We start from the raw sequence: 18,931 nt of genomic DNA, 5'->3' as shown, positions 1-18,931 counted from the left end.
ACACACTCTATAGGAAGAGAATAGGTAGGACATATATGGCTGGTGATTGAACATGACCTGAAGAATTTATAATCTGCATTGTTTCCAATATTACTTCTTCTAAAACAATGTTGCCTAAACTTGGGTTGTCAGCTGGTTTTGGACTACAACTCCCATCATCCCCAGCTAGCAAGACTAGTGGTCAGGGATGATGGGAATTGTAGTCTGAGGGGGGAAACAATTGAAGACCGAGGTTTGGGAACACACCACAGTTCTGCTAGGATGACCAAGTGAAAAAGAGAACAGGGCTCCTGTGCCCTTAACAATTGTTCAGAATAAGAAATCTCAGCGGGTGTGCCGTTGCACCTGCTGACATTCCCTCTTCTGCCCAGCTATTAAAGGAGCAGAAGCCCCGCTTCCTCCGTTTGTACCCTAAATCCCAGAGCCGTCCCTTTAATTCAAAGTCAGTGCGGGTTACTTCTGAGTAGACACGTCTAGGGCTGCCTGCACCTGCCGGTCCCTTCAAGACCAGCAGTTGTGGAGGGAAAAGGGACTGATCACTATACGTATTGTGGCCTGAGGCGAGAAATTAGTCTGAAGGAAGGGCAGTGAGACCTGAGGGAGGGGAGTGAGAGGGGCGGAGCAATAACGGGGATTCGGGGTAAAAACACACTCGCGCGCGCGAGAGCCTCTCGCGAGGCTTCCCCGGCGGCGGCGGCGCCGCAGCAACGACGGCGGCGGCTTCGCTCTTTTCTGTCAAGTCCGCCGGGCCGGCAGTTATGGCAGCGCTGCGGGGTCTCCTGAGGTGGCGTCGCTGCCGCCTCCCCAACGGCAACGACTCGGAGCTGCCTCACCGAAGGCGGCTGTGGGGTGTCAGGGCCCGGTCGCCGGGAAGCGGCACGGCGCCGCTGAGCAGCTTGGGCGCCGCGGCGGCGGCGGGCGCTACCGGCGGGGCGCTCGCCTGGTTCGTCTGCCAGCGCTTCTACGAGCGTCGGCCGTCACCTCAGCAGAAGGGACGGAGCGGCGAGGCCGGCCAGGCCCGCGCGCTGCTGCCCATCCCTGTCGCGGCCGCTGCCAGGGATACGACGGTAGGTGTCTCCTCAGGAGGAGGGGCGCTCGGCAGAGCAGCTGCCCTCAGGGGATGCTCTGTGCCCAAGCTCAGCTCCCGCTTCCCAGGCTGAGGCCGCGGCTGAGGCAGGCGCTTTACCTGTTGCACGGCTGCCTGCGCCTCAGCCGCCGGCCTGCAAGAGGGCGGGAGCGTCGTCGGCAGCAGGCGCTGCCGCTCTCGTGCGGCAAGCGGCTCCTTTTCCTCGCTCTGCAGGCAGCGCGCCCTTCCCCACCTGCCGCCGCCGCAGCAGCAGCAGCCGGGACTTTGCTTGGGTCAGCGTCTCCTGGCGCAGCTGCTGTTTTGCAAAAGGGTAAGCGAGACGAGCTGCTCCGGGGGAAATGGGAGCCGCCTTGCCAAGGATGCTGCGGCCTTGGCGGAGCTCTTCTTCCCCTTTCTGTTCTTGGCACCGTCCTTCCTTTGTCACCGCTTGTCAAGCGGAGCTGCTTCGTCGTGCAGTTTGCTACGTATTTTGCCTCCCCCCCCCCCCAAGTGGAGCCTGTGTGTGTGGTTTGTTTTGTTCATCCCACCTCTTTAGGTTCCCAGAGTGGCTTATGCAGCAGCTCCGTTGATTTTAAAGGAAAATACAAAAGACAGCCTCTTTGGATGATCTCTTTGATGTTCCCACCAGCTGGCTCCATTACACCTGCACATGGTGGGATGCTTTGATTGACCTACAGCATTTGTACCTACAGCAAAATAGACACCATGAATGTTTTTTTGTGTGCTTCTCCTTATGGGAAATGTTGTCTGTAGGAGGTTCATTGTTTTGAAATGGTCCTCCATACTCTCCACCACACTCTGACAATCAACAATTTTTACTTTAAGAAGGAATTTGACAATCAGCAAAGATGTTTGCCTGGAAGATTATTTTTGTTACACTTCTTCCCCACTGTTAGAAAGTAAAGAAAGGTTATCAAGTTGCCAGCTGATCTGTGTTACTCATTTTAAAAGCTTAGCAACTAGTGACAGCATGTCCAGATTCTTGCCTATGTAGTAAATATGAATATGAGTACCCAGGGCAGTTTAGGAGTAGCCCTGTTGACATCACAATGTACTTGGTGATTCTTACAACAATAATGGAACTATTAATATTTAATTCAATACAGGTGTAACAGTGGCTATTGTACAGGTGTTAACATGATGCTTGTCAAAAGCCAGTTTTTTTAAATGTTTATTGATTTTACAAGAGAAGCAGTCACAATTTTGTGCATGCTAAATAAGGTGCAATCCATGTAATTGTAAACCCCAAGTTGGGCAGTTCAGACTTAGCATTTGTTATATGGGCTTGTCTAGTATGTGGAGTATCAACACAGATAATCTAGTAAGGAGATTGTATTCTGCAATTGACATATTAAGTTTTCTGCAATTGGCATATTATTCATCTATTTCATAAAATTTATACATGGCTTGGTTGTTAAAAATAAAACCCTCAGAATGGGTATACAGATTATCATTAATGATCATTAAGACTAAGATATAGTAAAAAAAAAAGCAACTTATAACTGTTACATCAAAACTAAGTGATGCTACTATAAAGAGCTACAAATCTACACTGAATCATTACTATCCCATTCTGACAGGAAACAATAATTTGAACTTGATGCTAACATACTTAACCAGAAATTATGGTCAAATGCTCACATCAAAGATCAAAGCAGAGCAGAGCAGGATTACTGGAGGCACGTACTTCAGTGAGTTATCCCAGTGACTTCTCTTTTGAAAGAATGTGGTTTGGCATTTAGGGGAGATGATGAAACATTTGATTCATCAAAAAATGGTAACTTCTTGGATTGCTTGAGTTGTCAAATTCAGTCCTTTTCCATGTGCTCACATAAAGATTCTAGTCAGCCATTATACTTATCCAAAACCATATGTGAAGAGGTTATCCAGTTGATAGCTAATACAGTTGGAGAAGCAATACTGAGCAACATCAAACAAGCAGGTTATTTTAGTTTATCAGTCAGTTCAACCCCTGCTGTTTCCCGTGTTGATCAGCTGTCATTGTTGGGTACGTTTTTCTAGAAATGGGTTTTCTAGAAATGAATTTTTTTGAGCTGAAAGTTCACACTGGTGAGTTGATACTTAACTACGTCAGTGAACTTGAAAATAGATTTCAGTAAATGTAGAGGACAACCATATGTCAATGCAGCCAATATAGCTGGAAAAGTATAACGGCATTCAACAAAAAGTTCTAGAAAGGAACAACTTTACAGAGTTTATTGCATGCACTGGACATTCCCTAAATCTAGTTGGGCAAACCATAGTTGACTCCTGCCTAGATGCAGTGACTTTTTTGCCACAATAAAGGAGCTTCCCCCCAACCCAGCTTCTACAAAAAGATAGACAATGCTAATTCTTGAGTCAAAAATTACTCAACATTTATCAAACACAAGATGGGAGGCTCACCAAAGCTACTGCAACTATTAACTATGATCTTCGGCAGAAAATGGAAGAATTTGAATTCATTTTAATGCTTCACCTTTGGACACATTTGCTAGACCAATTTCATAAAGTTAGCAAGGTATTCCAAAGTTCACAAATTTCATTCAGCACATGTGTAAATATTTACAGCTCACTATTGCAGTTCATATCAAACACTCAGTCTAATTTTTATGAAAGTGAACAGCAAGTAAAATTTACTCTACTGGATATAAAGCAATAACTTGTCAAAAGAAATGTCAGAAACAAACAGAGTACAAAAAAATACAGTGGTACCTCAGTTTAAGAACAGTCCTGTTTACGAACGATTCGATTTACGAACTCTGCAAACTGGAAGTAGTGTCCCAGTTTGCAAACTTTACCTCGATCTAAGAACGGAATCCGAACAGTGGAAGGGCATTGGCAGCAGGAGGCCTCATTAGGGAAAGCCTGCCTCGGTTTAAGAATGGTTTCGGTTTAAGAACGCACTTCTGGAACAGATTAAGTTCGTAAACCGAGGTACCACTGTACCAGTGATGGGACAGAACCTGAAGCCTTAGATGAACTTTCTCCAAGAGACAAGTTTAGGGTATATTCATTTATTCCTGTTATTGATGCTCCTGAAGCCAACCTAGATAGAATAGCAACAGCGTACAGGAGTGCAGCTAATGAATTTTCATTTTTTGTGAACCCGCAAGTTTTCAAGGAACAGATTCGCAATGGTGTTGATGCAATAGAATCCAAAACATGCTGACCTTAGTCTCATCATTGAATTCTTTCACCTGTCCATCAAACAAAGTCACCCTGAAAAAGAAAATTTCAGCCACCAAGATATGTGTCATATTATATTCCAGGAAAAAAAATGGACAGCTTTTCTGAATATGGAAGCAATTTTCAGATTGTTCATGTATTAATGTTTACAAGTTGTACTCGCAAAAGATCATGTTCTAGACTAAAAAGGATAAAGGATTATCTAAGGTCAATCATGTCCGGAGATCGGTTATCTGATCTAAAACTGCTCTGCATAGAAAATGATAAACTGTAACTTACCGGTTTTAAATATATAATCGATAAGTGTGCATCCAAAAGAGCTTGAAAGACACTGTTCTGACTTTGTATATAGTGCAATGTTGAATGGCTTCATTAACTTCCTAATTTTGTAAACTTATTAAAGGTTAAAAATTTATAAACAACCTTTTTATCAATGTTAAAATTTCACCAGTGTTCTACTTTCATGGAGTAGATAAAAAAGAGAGCGAGATTTGGTTTCTCATGATCAGATGCTATTAAGTTTGGGCCTCCCAAGGTTATATCTGGGTACAGCCTCATCTTGTTTTGTGGGTTATCACCAAACACATATGCATCAAGGCAGCATCATTGAGGGAGAAATGTCTTCAGTGCTATAGAAAAAGTGGTAATGAAGAAAAAATAGTGGCAGTAGCAATCATTCGAATTTCAGTTGGTAAGACACTCTTGGCAGTTCTAAGTTTCTCTATTTGCTGCTTATCTTACTGTTTTTATTTTGGCAGCATTCCTAATGTGCAGGTCTAAGTATGTTTATGAATTCTTGCATATTTAAGTTTGTTTACATTTCTGAAACATAACTTGCCAAAAGACTTCTCAGTTTTGTCACTGCAACAGACTGACATGGCTATGTTTCTGTTTCTCGTGGGGTCTGCATGTTGGAGAGTACAGCAGGGATGCATCCATCAGTCTCCTTTGTTACATTACATCCCTGCTTAGAAAAAAAAACATTCTGGGAGACAAGCATTTTTATAAGTAAAATCAAAATGGTCTCAGATGGGAGCTAGGGAGTAGTATAATAAATATGCAAGAAGTACAGCCATTAGAAGCAATACTTGGATTCTTTGCTTTGTACACCTTAGGGTAAATTCAATGAAACTCTGGGAACAGAGAAATTGGAGAAATAAGAGTACCCAACCAGTAATGTCAGGAAGGCTATGAAGGGTTTCAGGAATGCTACTGAAGTAGCATAGTTAGAACACTTCTAGATTTCACATTGATACACCCAAAGGTATTGAAAAATCTGGGATGAAAGCACCTCTTCTTCTCCTAATCTGATATTCTGCCATGTTTATTCATTTTATAGAAATCCTAAAACATTTACCAGGTGCTTTATATAACCTATATAGATAATGAAAGAAAAAAGTTTAAGAGGGTGTTCTGAGCGAGGGCGAGGTAGCCTGATAAAATGTTAGTGAAGATACAGAACAGAGCAAGGGTGACTTCTCTGTGATTTGTAATAATTGTGGCAATTTTCAGCTGCGCTGGCTAAGGCTAATGGGAGTTGAAGTCCAAAACATCTGGCGGACATGTTGGTGGAGGCTGCAGTAAACCATGGTTTAGCATTATGAGAATAAGTTTTCCTTCCGTTTAGGTTTACACGTTCCCCTCTTCTTCTCCAGCACAGCCCCATGGAAAAGATTGGAATCTTTCACTTCCATTTTGATTAACCACAGCCTACCATGCCATTCAGACCTAAATAAGCAATAGTTAGTGCAAACAATCCAGCTTCATAAACTATAAAGTTGGCTTGTTTTCACTAGGCATAAGATTAACCATAGGTTGTTTGGCCCTGGTCAGTCAAGGAAGTTGTGGTTAATCAAAAGCAAAAGCTTCTTCCTCGCATCCATGCCGGAGAGGAGAAAGGGAAGTAAAATGATGGTTAGCATTATGTCCAAATCAACCCCTTGTCTTTTTATGTACATACAGGATTCGATAATAATATATAAGTACTCTGGTGAAATCCTGATCCGCTGATCTGAAAATTAAGGTCAGCTTTTTTCCTTGGATTTTTCACATTCACATGTGAATATGTAGGCAAGAAGTACTGCATTATAAGAATTGTAGTACAGTAGCCATACAAGGGACGCCGGTGGCGCTGTGGGTTAAATCACAGAGCCTAGGACTAGCCGATCAGAAGGTCGGCGGTTCAAATCCCCGCGACGGGGTGAGCTCCCGTAGCTCGGTCCCTGTTCCTGCCAACCTAGCAGTTCGAAAGCACGTCAAAGTGCAAGTAGATAAATAGGTACCACTCCAGTGGGAATGTAAATGGTGTTTCCGTGCGCTGCTCTGGTTCGCCAGAAGCGGCTTAGTCATGCTGGCCACATGACCTGGAAGCTGTATGCCGGCTCCCTTGGCCAGTAAAGTGAGATGAGCGCCGCAACCCCAGAGTCTGTCACAACTGGACCTAATGGTCAGGGGTACCTTTACCTTTACCTTTACCTTTAGCCATGCTGTAGAAAGCTGTCTGTGGACAAACACCATCTCCCTCAGCCTAAAAGTAAGATGAGCGCTGCAACCCCATAGTCTCCTTTGACTGGACTTAACCATCCAGGGGTCCTTTACCTTTTTTACATGAAAGTGAATATATTGCAATACCACATAATACTGATTGGTAGAAGTGTGACAGCAATGACTGCTCCCCGCATAAAAACGGGGGGGGGCCTTTGCGTGGACGCGCGCAGCCCCTGGATCTGGAGCAGCTCCATCAGCATAGGCTTGGCTTCGCCTTCCCTCAGGTGGGATACCTGGAGGTCTCCACCTACCTCAGTCAGCTGTCCAATCCCACCTGGGGGAAGCGTTGCCAAGGAGACCAGGCCAGGTAGGGGAGGGACTACCTACCCACACAATAGAGGGAGGATCTTACCTGGGAATCCTCACTTGGCTCCAGAGCTTCTCCCACCCTACCCACCCTCAGTTAATGTCTTATTTGCAGGTTAACTTTTCTTCACAGGTATGCGGGTGCTGCTACATCAAGGTCGCTGTTAAAGGGCTGGAAAGGAATTTCCCTGCATTGGCAGGTTTCGACTTTCCCGTAGCAAAACGTCACAACTTTGGCGGTATCAGGCCTTGGGCGGAATCCTTTAGTCTATCTTCCTCTTTGCAGCGGCAATACCAGAGTTCCCCGTTAAAGGGGTTTCTGAAGGGAGGCTTTGACCGTACGCCGAAAGGTCGTCATTGCTCTCCCCTGTGGCGGCGTAAGGGGGCGGCTATCTCAGCTTGAACATATGTTCTCCAGAGCCGGCCCATCCCCCCACACACACACACTGAATAACCCTGATGCTCCCTAGGTCCCCGGCTGGGGACTGGGGAGGGATAACACCCAATGCCTGAGCCAAGGTCTACCCACATTTGAAATTTAATAAAGTGGCCAATTTAATCCCCTAGCACGTTGTCTTGAGTCATTATTCCATATGACGGGGGGGCCGCTCGGGATCTGGGGGACTCCGCCTGTCCGCGCAATAAGAATTTTGGGTGCAGGATGTGTTTTACCATAAAGTCATTGAAAGTTTGGCAACTTTGTATGGTCAAATGTTTTTGGGAAAGGATTCTGAACTACCAGAACTGTGACGTTCTACTTTTAAATTATGTCAGAAAATGTAATATTATATATACCTACACTTTTGTGTTTTTAGAATATTTATATAAAATCCTGTAGTTAGAAAATCACATAGCTGGACAACTAGTACATTCTGCTCCAGAGTTTGCTAAGTACCAAAACAGTTTTGTCTGCTTTGGGATTTTCCCACACTAAGAATTTGATGTTTAACCTTTTGGCCACCCAGCATGCAAACAAAATTATACCACTTTTATCTACTTGGGAGCATAGTATGTTAGCCTGAGGCCAAGTAAAGCACTGCTTTTTAAAAACTGTTTTCTTTTCCTTCATTTCCCTCATTTGTACAGAATCACACTAATTTCAAACAAACTGACTTTGCATCAAGGAATGTGAAAATTGCTCATTTAAAATAAAAAGAAACGCTTTATAGTAAACTTTGATAAAAGTTGTAAGGACTTGGCTTGAAAATGGGAAGTGATAATTTCATAAGGATTTTTGTTTTATAGTCACAAAGTGTTTACATTTTTTATATTAAGTGTAAAATTCAGCAGAATAATAATCATTGCACTGTAATTTTGTGTCCCCTGCACTTTGTGCAGCAACTTTTCTTTCTAAAGGCTGAGTGCAAAAATACAGCTACTACCTTTTTGGTCAGAATGTGTTTGTTTCATAGTACAGTGATTTCAGTCAGAATCTCAAATGAATTATCTGTCCCACTGTGGAAATAAAGTACTGTATCATATACTAATTCATGGCACAATCCTATACTTGCGTTGTGCAGGCTGTGAGTCTTTAGAATTTTGTAGAATCCCCACTTAGCCTGTGCAGCACCAGATACACCACAGTCATGACAGATAAACCAGTGTAATTCCCTTTATGCACTGGTATAGTTGTTCCATCAGCAAATATATGCCAGCAGAACATCTATATGCCATGTCCTATGCTCTGCCATCAATACAAAGCCACACCCTGTCAATGACATAACTGTACATCAACACTGGGCAGAGCAGAAAGGATTTTGATTTCCCTCTAATTGACTTCAGTGGGAGCTGATTTTGGGAGCTCAGTGGGAGCTGTCACCACAACAGAGCCTAGGACAGGGGTAGGCAACCTAAGGCCTGTGGGCCAGATGTGGCCCAGTTGCCTTCTCAATCTGGCCCGCGGGCAGAACGGGAATCAGTGTGTTTTTACATGAGTAGAATGTGTGCTTTTGTTTCAAATGCATATCTGTGTTATTTGTGGGGCATAGTAATTCATTCATTTTTTTCCCCAAAATATAGTCCGGCCCACCACATGGTCTGAGGGACGGTGGACTGGCCCACAGCTGAAAAAGCTTGCTGACCCCTGGCCTTGGATATGTTGTAACTCAGCACACAGCTGCCAGTATGTAAGCCCCACGGGGGACACCACAACTCAGATAGTAGGGCATCTGCTTATACCTCTCTGATTCCATGTGATATACAGTGGTACCTTGGGTTAAGAACTTAATTCGATCTGGAGGTCCATTCTTAACCTGAAACTGTTCTTAACCTGAGGGACCACTTTAGCTAATGGGGCCTCCTACTGCTGCCATGCCGCCGGAGCACGATTTCTGTTCTCATCCTGAAGCAAAGTTCTTAACCCGAGGTACTATTTCTGGGTTAGCGGAGTCTGTAACCTGAAACGTCTGTAACCTGAGGTACCACTGTACACAGGGGTAACTCTGGTGATGAGAAACAATGGAGAAAGGGCACTTTGCACACAAACAGCTTGGCCTCACAAAACAGATAGAAACTTGAGCACATTGCTAACTCTTCTCTGCATCAAACTCTCACAAGTAACCCTGCCTTAGGACTGCAGGTGCTCAACAACTCAAATTCCACCTCCAAAAACTGGGGCTACCAGAACAGAGCGCACCACACAGGTACACAAGGAAAGGTGAAAATGCATGCTAAAAAGTAGAACTTGTGTGACTTGTCTTTTTGCTTCTGTCTTCCCTTTGCCATATGTAAATACAGTGCCTTGTCTGAACTATGTATGTAACAAGTAAATATAAATATTGTGAATAAAAAAAAACTGAGAGAATAAAAAAAATGAACTGGATCTTCAACATCCTGCCATGCTGCAACAACTGAGGTGTCCAGGGAGACAACCCACACATTTAAGCATGGGACACAATAGTTGTTCCATAGCAGTGAAAGAGCTCCAGTCTTCCAGATTTTCCGTGTATAAGACTAGGGTTTTTTCCCTTAAAAATAATGTCAACAATTAGGGAGTGTCTTATACACAGATACACCTCCCCTCATTTTCTTAAATCTGAGTCCCCCAAAATTGGGAGTGTCTTATACATGGGGGCATCTTATAGACGGAAAAATACGACACTATGTACTTGGTATAAGATTGTTCTCTCTGACTTGTAGATGTTTTGACATGATCCATTGTGGATTAAATAAACTGCATGTTTTAATGATAAATAGAATGCATGGTTTATTGATAATGGATATATTTGTTGAGATGCTTTTCTTAGCCATTGTTGGCATTGGTTTCCATACAGCAGGTCTTTTTATCTTGTGTGCAGCCTTTTCTCAGTTGGAAAATGACAGTTTGGGGCTAATAATGGTCAGCACTGGATAAGAAGTGTTCTACTCTAGGCTCTGAACCTAGGACTTTCTGTGTGTGAAACCTAGGCTGTTTCATGGAACTAGGGTTCCTCCTCTATAAGTGAGTCAGAAGATAGGAAATGTCCAGTTATGTGTCCTTCCCCTATCTGTTGCTGTGGCTATGTAGCTCAAGAGCTGGTTTACGGTGTATCCGCTATGGGTTGCATTTCTGCTTGCTTAATTTCTTTTACCTCTATCTAACATGGATATTGCTGGTGGGACATGCAAAAGCTATGCTGGGTCTAGGTTCTGCTACTCCTCCTGGTGGTCCTTGAACCTGTTGTCTGTATCCCATCCCATTGCTCTATCCAGTGAGCTGATAGCATGTGCTCTTGTCAGAAAGAATGCAGTTATAGCTTCTCTCATTGCTTGTCATAGGGCCTCCCTGGCAAAATTATGGCTATTGCCAGTGCTTTTTTCTGAGGGGACGCAGGGGGACACATACCCCTAAACATTTTGTGAATCTAAGTTTGGCCTCATTGAGGGGCAGTATTTCAGTATGAGTAGGAAAATGAGAGTACCCCAAATATTTTTTTAGGAAAAAAGCACTGCCTATTGCTATGCATCAGTTTGCTTCTTCAGTGCCTGACTAATACAGGGATGGGCTCTGTCATTGGTGGGACATTGAACACTGGAGGAGGAGCTGCTACATTGTCTGGTGGGGTGCTGTCATTTCATTCACAGTTTTTCTCTTAGGAGTCCATAGGAGCCTAACTTCTCTAGGCAGAACAGCAGAAGCCAGCTGTCAACATGGCAGGCCCATTGGATTGCCCTGCCTGAGGCAAGATTAGGATGCAGCAGAATGCAGAACAAGTGTATTTGAATATTTACATTTTTTGGAAACATATTTTATTGGAATTCCAACAAATTACTGTAAATCACACATGCTCTTCCAGCCTGGCGGTTTCTACAGCAGGTGTTCTGCAATGTGTTCTTCACACAATAATAGTGCATTGTTGGTGGATCTGTTTGGACTTCCTTCCTCTTTATTACTTGCTCTGAAATGCTTCTCCAATGCCACTGTTGGACAAAAACCACCCCAGATCACCTGGGCTTTAAAAAGTTATGGGATTCCAACACAAGTTGCAGGTTATATAAATAGAGCAGTATTGCTGCCTCGCAACTTCTGTAAACGCAAATAGTGTTGAAAGTGGGATCATGGATGACTGCCCTGATGGCTGTATGAACACAAATAATCATAAATGCACTATCAAAAGGACATTAAAAGAAAGCTACAGCTGGGTTGATGAAATATATAAGTTGACAAAATGGTTTTTGAGCTTCATTTATATACGTTGAAAAAGTTAATAATATTGATATGCTTGGGCTGTTGTCCTGGAAGAAAGCAGGATAAAATTCAGCAGGACTTGCTTCCGATTAAGAAAGCATCGAATTGCTTTGTTCTGGGAAAAGTGACTTGATTTGGCGTTAGCTGTTTTCTGTCTATTGCTACAATGCTGAATACATAGGGTAATTCTTCTGGAAGGCAGATTAAAATATTTCCAACATAAGTGTTTCCTATTCTGAGTGTGTATGTTTTAAGATGTAAATTTCAAAATAATTCATTGTAGTTAGCTTCCAGATTTCACATAGAAATACACATTCTCTCTAAAACCCACTTTTCATAATGGTAAGAAAATGGTTTTAATTAGAGATTTGTGATGGTTTGCTTGAAAGAAATGGCTGTGTCCAGTTTTGTAAAGGTGCTGAGCTATAACATGATACAACATCACTGTAAGATTGCCAAGAAGATTAGTAAACAAAAGTCTTAACATCTTTTGATAGGGATATGCTTTCATGAAAGTTTTTGAGGTTTGCCGCTAATTACTAGGAGATTTGGATCAGATAATCTCCAAAAGTAAGAATAGAAATTGGACCCTTATTGACTCTTACCTATTACCTCACCAGTGCTTTTGTCCTTTCCTGGATCTCATTGCATGGTGTGTCAGGTGTGATTTCCATTATGTTTTGTGAAAACGTTTGAATCTGCATGACTTGGGCACACTTCTGCCATCTTTGTTCCAGAACACCACACATTCATAGCAGCCCTAATACTTATACATGGTGGGAGGCAAGTTCTTTCTCTGCCCTGCTTTACAAGTTGCTTTATGGAGGGAAAGAGATTAGTTCCATTTAAACTGTTAAGCCTGGCCAAAACAAGGCAGCATGATTTGTTGGCAAGTTTCCTGACTACCCTTTAAAATATAACACAGTACAGACCTTTTAAGGCACAGGGAGGGTGAAAACAGCACTGAAATTATTTTTCTTACTTACGTGAGTTGGGAGAAAGTTCTCAATAATTTTCCAGGGATGGAATGGTTTACCATGCTAGATGTCAGCGGGTTGCAGTCTTGACACTGCTTCAAGCAGTGGTGGAGCTGCAATAAGCAACAGGGAAGTGGAAACAGCCTTTAAAATATATACTTATTTATTGCTGACAATCCTTCTGGAAAGAATGCTATGGCATGGCATGGTTCCCGGACTATACCCAATGAGGGATCCCACCAGCTGATGCTGGCCATTTAACTCTGCCACCACTTGAACTAACAAAACAATTTTATTATGAAAGAAAGGCTGCAGCCCTACTGCCTACTCATACCTATATCATATATAAGCCCCACTAAAAGTAGGATAAATTTCTCTTCCTGCCCCCTGCACACACCTACTCACCAAAAAAAAGACCAAAAAATAAAAATTTCCCCACTTTTGCTGGAGATAAATTGCACCTTGAAAAGGAAGGAGGCATTTTTAGCTCAGTACTAAACCAAACCAAACCAAACCAAACCACAAACCCATTATGATAGGGCATAATAGTTGATATGTCCTCTGTAATAGATGCTGCTTTTATAGTAAAGTAATACATGCATATGACTCACATTTCTTTCAGCTGTAGGTTTAAACTATAAGTGGGAGTTAGGAAAGGAAATATATAGTCTATGATTAAAAAAAAAACTGTTGTGGGATTGAAGGTGAGAGGGAGGTCAGCCAGTTTAAACTGTGGGGGAGAGCATTAGGATCTCTGTCAACAAAACAGCTAACACTCTCTTGGTTTCTTTTGTCTTTTTAAAAGGGCACAGAAAGCAGACCAGATCTTCAAGAGTTGGATCTTTATGCAACTTCCCGGGAGCAGCGATTTCGCATGTTTGCCAGTTTAGAATTTGAAGGGCAGCTCTTTATGACACCATATGACTTCATTCAGTCTGTTTCAAATGATGAACCAAAGAGTAAGTATAGTTTGTTGTTGTTTTCTGGGTGTGGTTTCTGAGTCGTTCCAAATATGTGTTCTGCAGAGCAATCTCCAGAACTTTATTGAGCTAGACTAGCATTTTAGTAAGAAGCCAACCCTCACCACCTGGGCACTCAATCTAGGTATGTGTGAATAAATACATAATTTTCTCTGTGTGTGCTCCTTCTATAACTGCCTTTGTTTGATGTTTTGATCAATTTCCTCTGCATCCACCACCAATGTGTTTGCTACACTGAATGTTCATATACAGTCTTACAGATTATTTTTTATTAAAGTATATCTTCCCTTTTGTGTGGGCTCACTTTAGGTATCCCAGGTATTTACAATTGTATATTGGTGCTGATATTTTCAAACTTTAAACCATTGAGCTTTGTGAAATCAAGGGTAAAAATCAAAAATAGAAATAATATTGGTTTCATGGTCCCTTTTAGGCACACTAAAATTTACTATGCAAAATACTTTAAAGCTGATGTTATTGTTTGTATGATGCATTTTGCATGGGAAAAACTAGTCAGAACCCTTTCCCTAGGGTTCTTGAAATCTAAAATAAGCAATAGGGAAAGCAACCAAAAGTAGGAGAGAAGAGACAAGAGCAGGGAGGGAGGAATATGATTAAAGAAGGGAATGAGGATTAAAGGGATAAGTCAAAGGCTGTGTGGAAAAGGTGGACTTTGAGAAGCAATTTGAAGGAAGAGTAAGGTCGCAAAAGTCATTTAAACAGTAATAACTCTTTTTTACTTTTCTGTATAGAAAAACTATTAACACTAAAGAATTGACTGGTAACTGATCTGCTTCTGGGCTCAATTTAAAGTGCTGATTTTAATCCTTTAAAGCCTTTACATGGCCTGGGATCCACAAACCTGAAAGGCTGCTTTTCCCTCATGCTCCAATTGAGCGTAGGTCAGCAAGCATTGCTTGGTGTTCCATCATAGTGAAAGAGAAAAGTGGCAGTATGGCCTTTGTACTTATCATTCCTAAGATCTGGAAGCCTAAAAACATTTGCTTTTGGATATTTGGAAACCCACTTTTTCTTTTTTGCATTCTGGATAAAATATCTCTCTTTTCAGCAATTGGGGTTTGAATTTTGTTGCTTTTTGTTTTGTACATTTGGTTGATTTCTGTTCTGCTGGTCAGCCTGTTGAAACTCAAACTGGTGAATTACTACTACTACTACTACTACTATTACTACTACTACTACTACTACTAATAATAATAATAATAATAAAGTAAGCATAATAAAAGCTGGACAGTGCAATAAAAGACAAGAGATAGTTCCAGGCTAACTTTCCTGGTCAAAGCATTTCAAAGGGGAGTGCTGCCAATGATGCAGTTGCAGCCAGACTTTGGGGGTCTCAGTCTGGGGTCATGCAGTCAGGCATCACAACAGCAAGGGTGGTTATGTCACCTGCCACCTCACCGTTGAAAGCATGAGGATGCAAACAAGGGCTTCCAAATAGGTTTTCAGGTCTTGGGATGGTCATATTGGAGAAGGCAGTTCTTAAGGTTGCCAGGATGAGTTAATGTTCTTGTGCTTATTTGATAACCTGGTTTCGTTTGCTTGATTGTTGCTTTGATCTAACTGGTGTTTCTAAACTAATTGTTAGCTGTTTTGAGTTGCTGAAAAAGCAGTCTAAAAATGGTTTATATAAACAAAAATAATAGCAACTGGATGAGTACCGGGTGGTATAAAATCTCTTGCGATTTAGAAACCGTCTCTAGTAGAGATGGGGAACTTGTGAGCCTCCATGTTGCTGTTGGACTTTAACTGCCATCTGCCCCACACAGCATGACCAATGATCAGAGATGATTGGAGTTGTAGTTCAGCAACATCAGGAGTGTCACAAGTTAGCAACCCCAGACCTAGCACCAGCTTAAAAGAAATGACCACTATTTTGCTTTGCAATAATAATCTGTGCAGCCAATGCAGTCCCGGATTCTATCCCTGATGTCTTCAGGTAGGACTGAGGAAAACTCTTGCCTGAAACCTTGGAGAGCCAACGCCAGTCAGTGTAGACAATGCAGAACTAGATGGAACAGCCATCTGCTCTATCGATAGGACAGCTCCTATGTTCCTGTGCTATTGAATATTTAGTGTGAGTAATTATTTCTGTATTCATTTTAGGGACAAGAAAATGGAAGTCTCTTTCAAAACAGGTGAGCTTCAATTCTGCACAACAAAGAATTAGGATTTGCCTCAATGTGTGTAATTGTTGTATGTGTACTATCTACAGTTACTTTATATTTTGAGAGGAATGTCTGAAGCACTTCCCTTTGCTTGAATTGTATAAATAGCTCATAGGTGTGAAGAGATTGACATTAAAGTTTTCAGTATTGGGTGAACTGGTGTGGTGTAGTGACGAAGAGTCAAAAGCTGAGGGCCCTTCTTTCAATTCCCAGCTCAGATGTAACTCAGATTAGTGACCTTAGGCAAGCTGCTCCCTCATTTTCACTTTCATTGATATTGTTGATGGGAATGATGTGAATGCATATTTTTATTACAGTCGTACCTCGGAAGTTGAACAGAATCCGTTCCGGAAGTCCGTTTGACTTTCAAAATGTTCAACTTCTGCTCCTGCAGCCAATCAGAAGCTGCAGAAGCCCCGTCGGATGTTCGGCTTCCAAAAGAATGTTTCAAAACCGGAACACTCACTTCCGGTTTTTGATCGTTCAGAAGCCAAAACATACAAGTTATGGGGCGTTCGAGAACTAAGGTACAACTGTATATGTAATATGCATTCCATCATTCTACTTTATTAAACGTTTTCATGCTGTTATAACCTAGACTTTCCAATATCTTGTACCATGGGATTTAATCCAGTTCTTGCCACAACCTTTCCTCTCTGCAGTGTAATATGGTATATATCTACTAAGAAGTAAGTTCCATTGAGTTCAAGGGTACTTGCTTTCAGGTAGGTTTGTAGAGGATTGCAGCCTTATTGAGCCTTTTTATCACATAGATAGCCAACTTTCTTTTAATTACTGTTTTACAGGAATTGAATCAAATACTTGTAGAAACTCCACCAGTTTGGAAAGGGTCGTCAAAACTCTTTCGTAACCTCCAAGAGAAAGGTACAGAGGAATATATGTTTTCTAGAATGTGAGATTCCAGGAGTTCCAGGTGCTTACCCAGGCTTTGAGTTTCCTTTGAAAATGAGGCACAGCGGAATCTGTGGAGTCTGTAGGATACGTGGTTTATTTACACATATATGCAACCTGAGCCTACGATGAAGGGGGTCACAGCATCAACACCCCAAAATGGGTCTTGTTTCTCCCATAGCTGAAGCCTTTGATTCAAGCAGAAATCAGACATGGCTTTTTCTGTTGTTTTACAGCCTCTATGTCACATCATAGCAAACTCTGCCCTCAGATTCCCACTTTGTGCTACAACTGATTCTTGAATTGAGAGAGGGCCCCCTCTCATTTGCTGTCTGGCACAGAGCCCCTTCTCTTTCACTTCCCTAATGGCTCATCACCTTCCTTTTGTTTTCCTAATGGCCCATCACTCCAGGTGATTTCCTCATCAGGAAACTGGCCTGCCTTATATTTTACCATGGGCTGAATTCCGTGTCTGGCACCCAGAAACTTATAACACAGGGGAATCTGGCACCCAGAAACTCACAACAGTATTTACCTTAAGCCTTAGATTGCCCTTTACCTTTTTAGGATCTTCCCTCACACTAACTATTACTGTTACAGGTAGGTAACCGTGTTGGTCTGCCATAGTCAAAATAAAAAAAATCCTTCCAGTAGCACCTTAAAGACCAACTAAGTTAGTTCTTGGTATGAGCTTTCGTGTGCATGCACACGAGTGTATCTGAAGAAGTGTGCATGCACACGAAAGCTCATACCAAGAACTAACTTAGTTGGTCTTTAAGGTGCTACTGGAAGGAATTTTTTTATTTTGACTAACTATTACTGTTTTGTTCTGATTCTATTGGCACTGCAATCATTTGTAGCTAAATGAATAGTACTGCCTTCAGCAGACTGAGCTGTAATTTGCCCACAGGATTTTTCTCTGTTGCCTGCAGCCTTTCCAGAATCTCTCTCCCAGAACAGCAAGAGCAGTCATCCAGAACTATCTGTCTATAGGATGCAATATACTGGTACTGACAAAAAGCAGAAATGTGTTCAAGATTTCCTGGATAGCTGTGTTCTTGTCTGCCTGACCTACTTCACAAGAGCCGCTTTTCATTCATTGGTCTCCAGTAAAGTGACTTAAATAGAACATTTTAAAGTCAGGGGGCCTTTGTGTGTGCATGCACTCTGGGTACTTTGGCAGGCCTGAAGCCCTGCCTTTTGGAGGCAAATGGTCTGAAGGAGAGTGAACAACATTGTTTGTGGTGCAATGAATAAATAGGATGAATAAGCATGATGTGAAAAGATCATTAATTGTTAGGTGACTGAGACTTTCAGTGAAAAAAATTAAATGCCAGAAGTGTGATGGCTTAAATGAGCAGGCTAGATTAGTTGTGCAACTTTGACTTTTTTATTTTTGTGGCAGTGAGCATATGGGAGGTAAAAGAAAAAGACTTTCTAACAGTTGTTGGATTTTGCAATCCACTTTTGAGGGTTTGGAGTGTTAAGCAATAAGTTCATGTGGTTCATACTCTTTTAAGCTGAAATGTATGTTAAGTTTCAATACACTTGAATCTGGGCAAGCATGTTGCTTTCGTTCCAATTAATTTATATAAAAGGTATTGCAATAAGGTGTTGAAATTAGTTATGACAGAGGCATTAATAAAGAAGAAAGATGTGATTGGGCAGAAGTCACCCATTTTGAGTACTTACTTGCCAGAATAGCGTGCTTTAAAATTGGTTTTTGAACATTCCGTGTGTTTTTGCCTTGTCATACCACAAATACGCATGCCAACCTAACGAATTGTTAAAGCCTTCCAGATCTAGGACATCAGTGTTTTCTAGCAAAATCCAATCTTTCATCCAGCAGAAGGCTGCAGCTTCGTAATATAACCTTAAGTCTGGCAGGGCAAACCCCCCTCTTTCTTTTGCATCAGTTAATATTTTAAACTTTATTCGGGGCTTTTTGCCCTGCCAGACAAACTTCGAAATATCCTTCTGCCACTTTCCAAAACATTCCACTCTGTCCACGATCTGCAAGCCTTGAAACAGAAACAACATTTTTGGCAAAACGTTCATCTTTATAGCTGCAATTCGGCCTA

At 42.0% G+C, this 18,931-nt stretch overlaps 1 protein-coding gene across 2 annotated transcripts in view; it reads left to right on the top strand.

Moving 5' to 3' along the window:
- Positions 1-659: 659 nt before the first annotated feature.
- The window catches only part of MICU3 (mitochondrial calcium uptake family member 3), a 45,363-nt gene continuing 27,091 nt past the window's right edge, over positions 660-18,931 (top strand). The window contains exons 1-4 of one of the 2 annotated variants that reach the window (XM_081208931.1): positions 660-1,067; positions 13,578-13,731; positions 15,877-15,908; positions 16,745-16,823. In XM_081208931.1, coding sequence (XP_081065057.1) covers positions 759-1,067; positions 13,578-13,731; positions 15,877-15,908; positions 16,745-16,823 — 574 coding nt within the window. In that variant the 5' untranslated portion in view covers positions 660-758. Of the gene's footprint in view, positions 1,068-1,292; positions 1,398-13,577; positions 13,732-15,876; positions 15,909-16,744; positions 16,824-18,931 lie in introns of those variants that run through there. The other variant, XM_081208932.1, reaches the window with a different exon arrangement.

The sequence above is a fragment of the Podarcis bocagei genome, assembly GCF_964188305.1.
Source record: "Podarcis bocagei genome assembly, chromosome: 9".
Classification (NCBI taxonomy): domain Eukaryota; kingdom Metazoa; phylum Chordata; class Lepidosauria; order Squamata; family Lacertidae; genus Podarcis; species Podarcis bocagei.
This window is presented reverse-complemented; position numbering and strand designations above follow the sequence as displayed.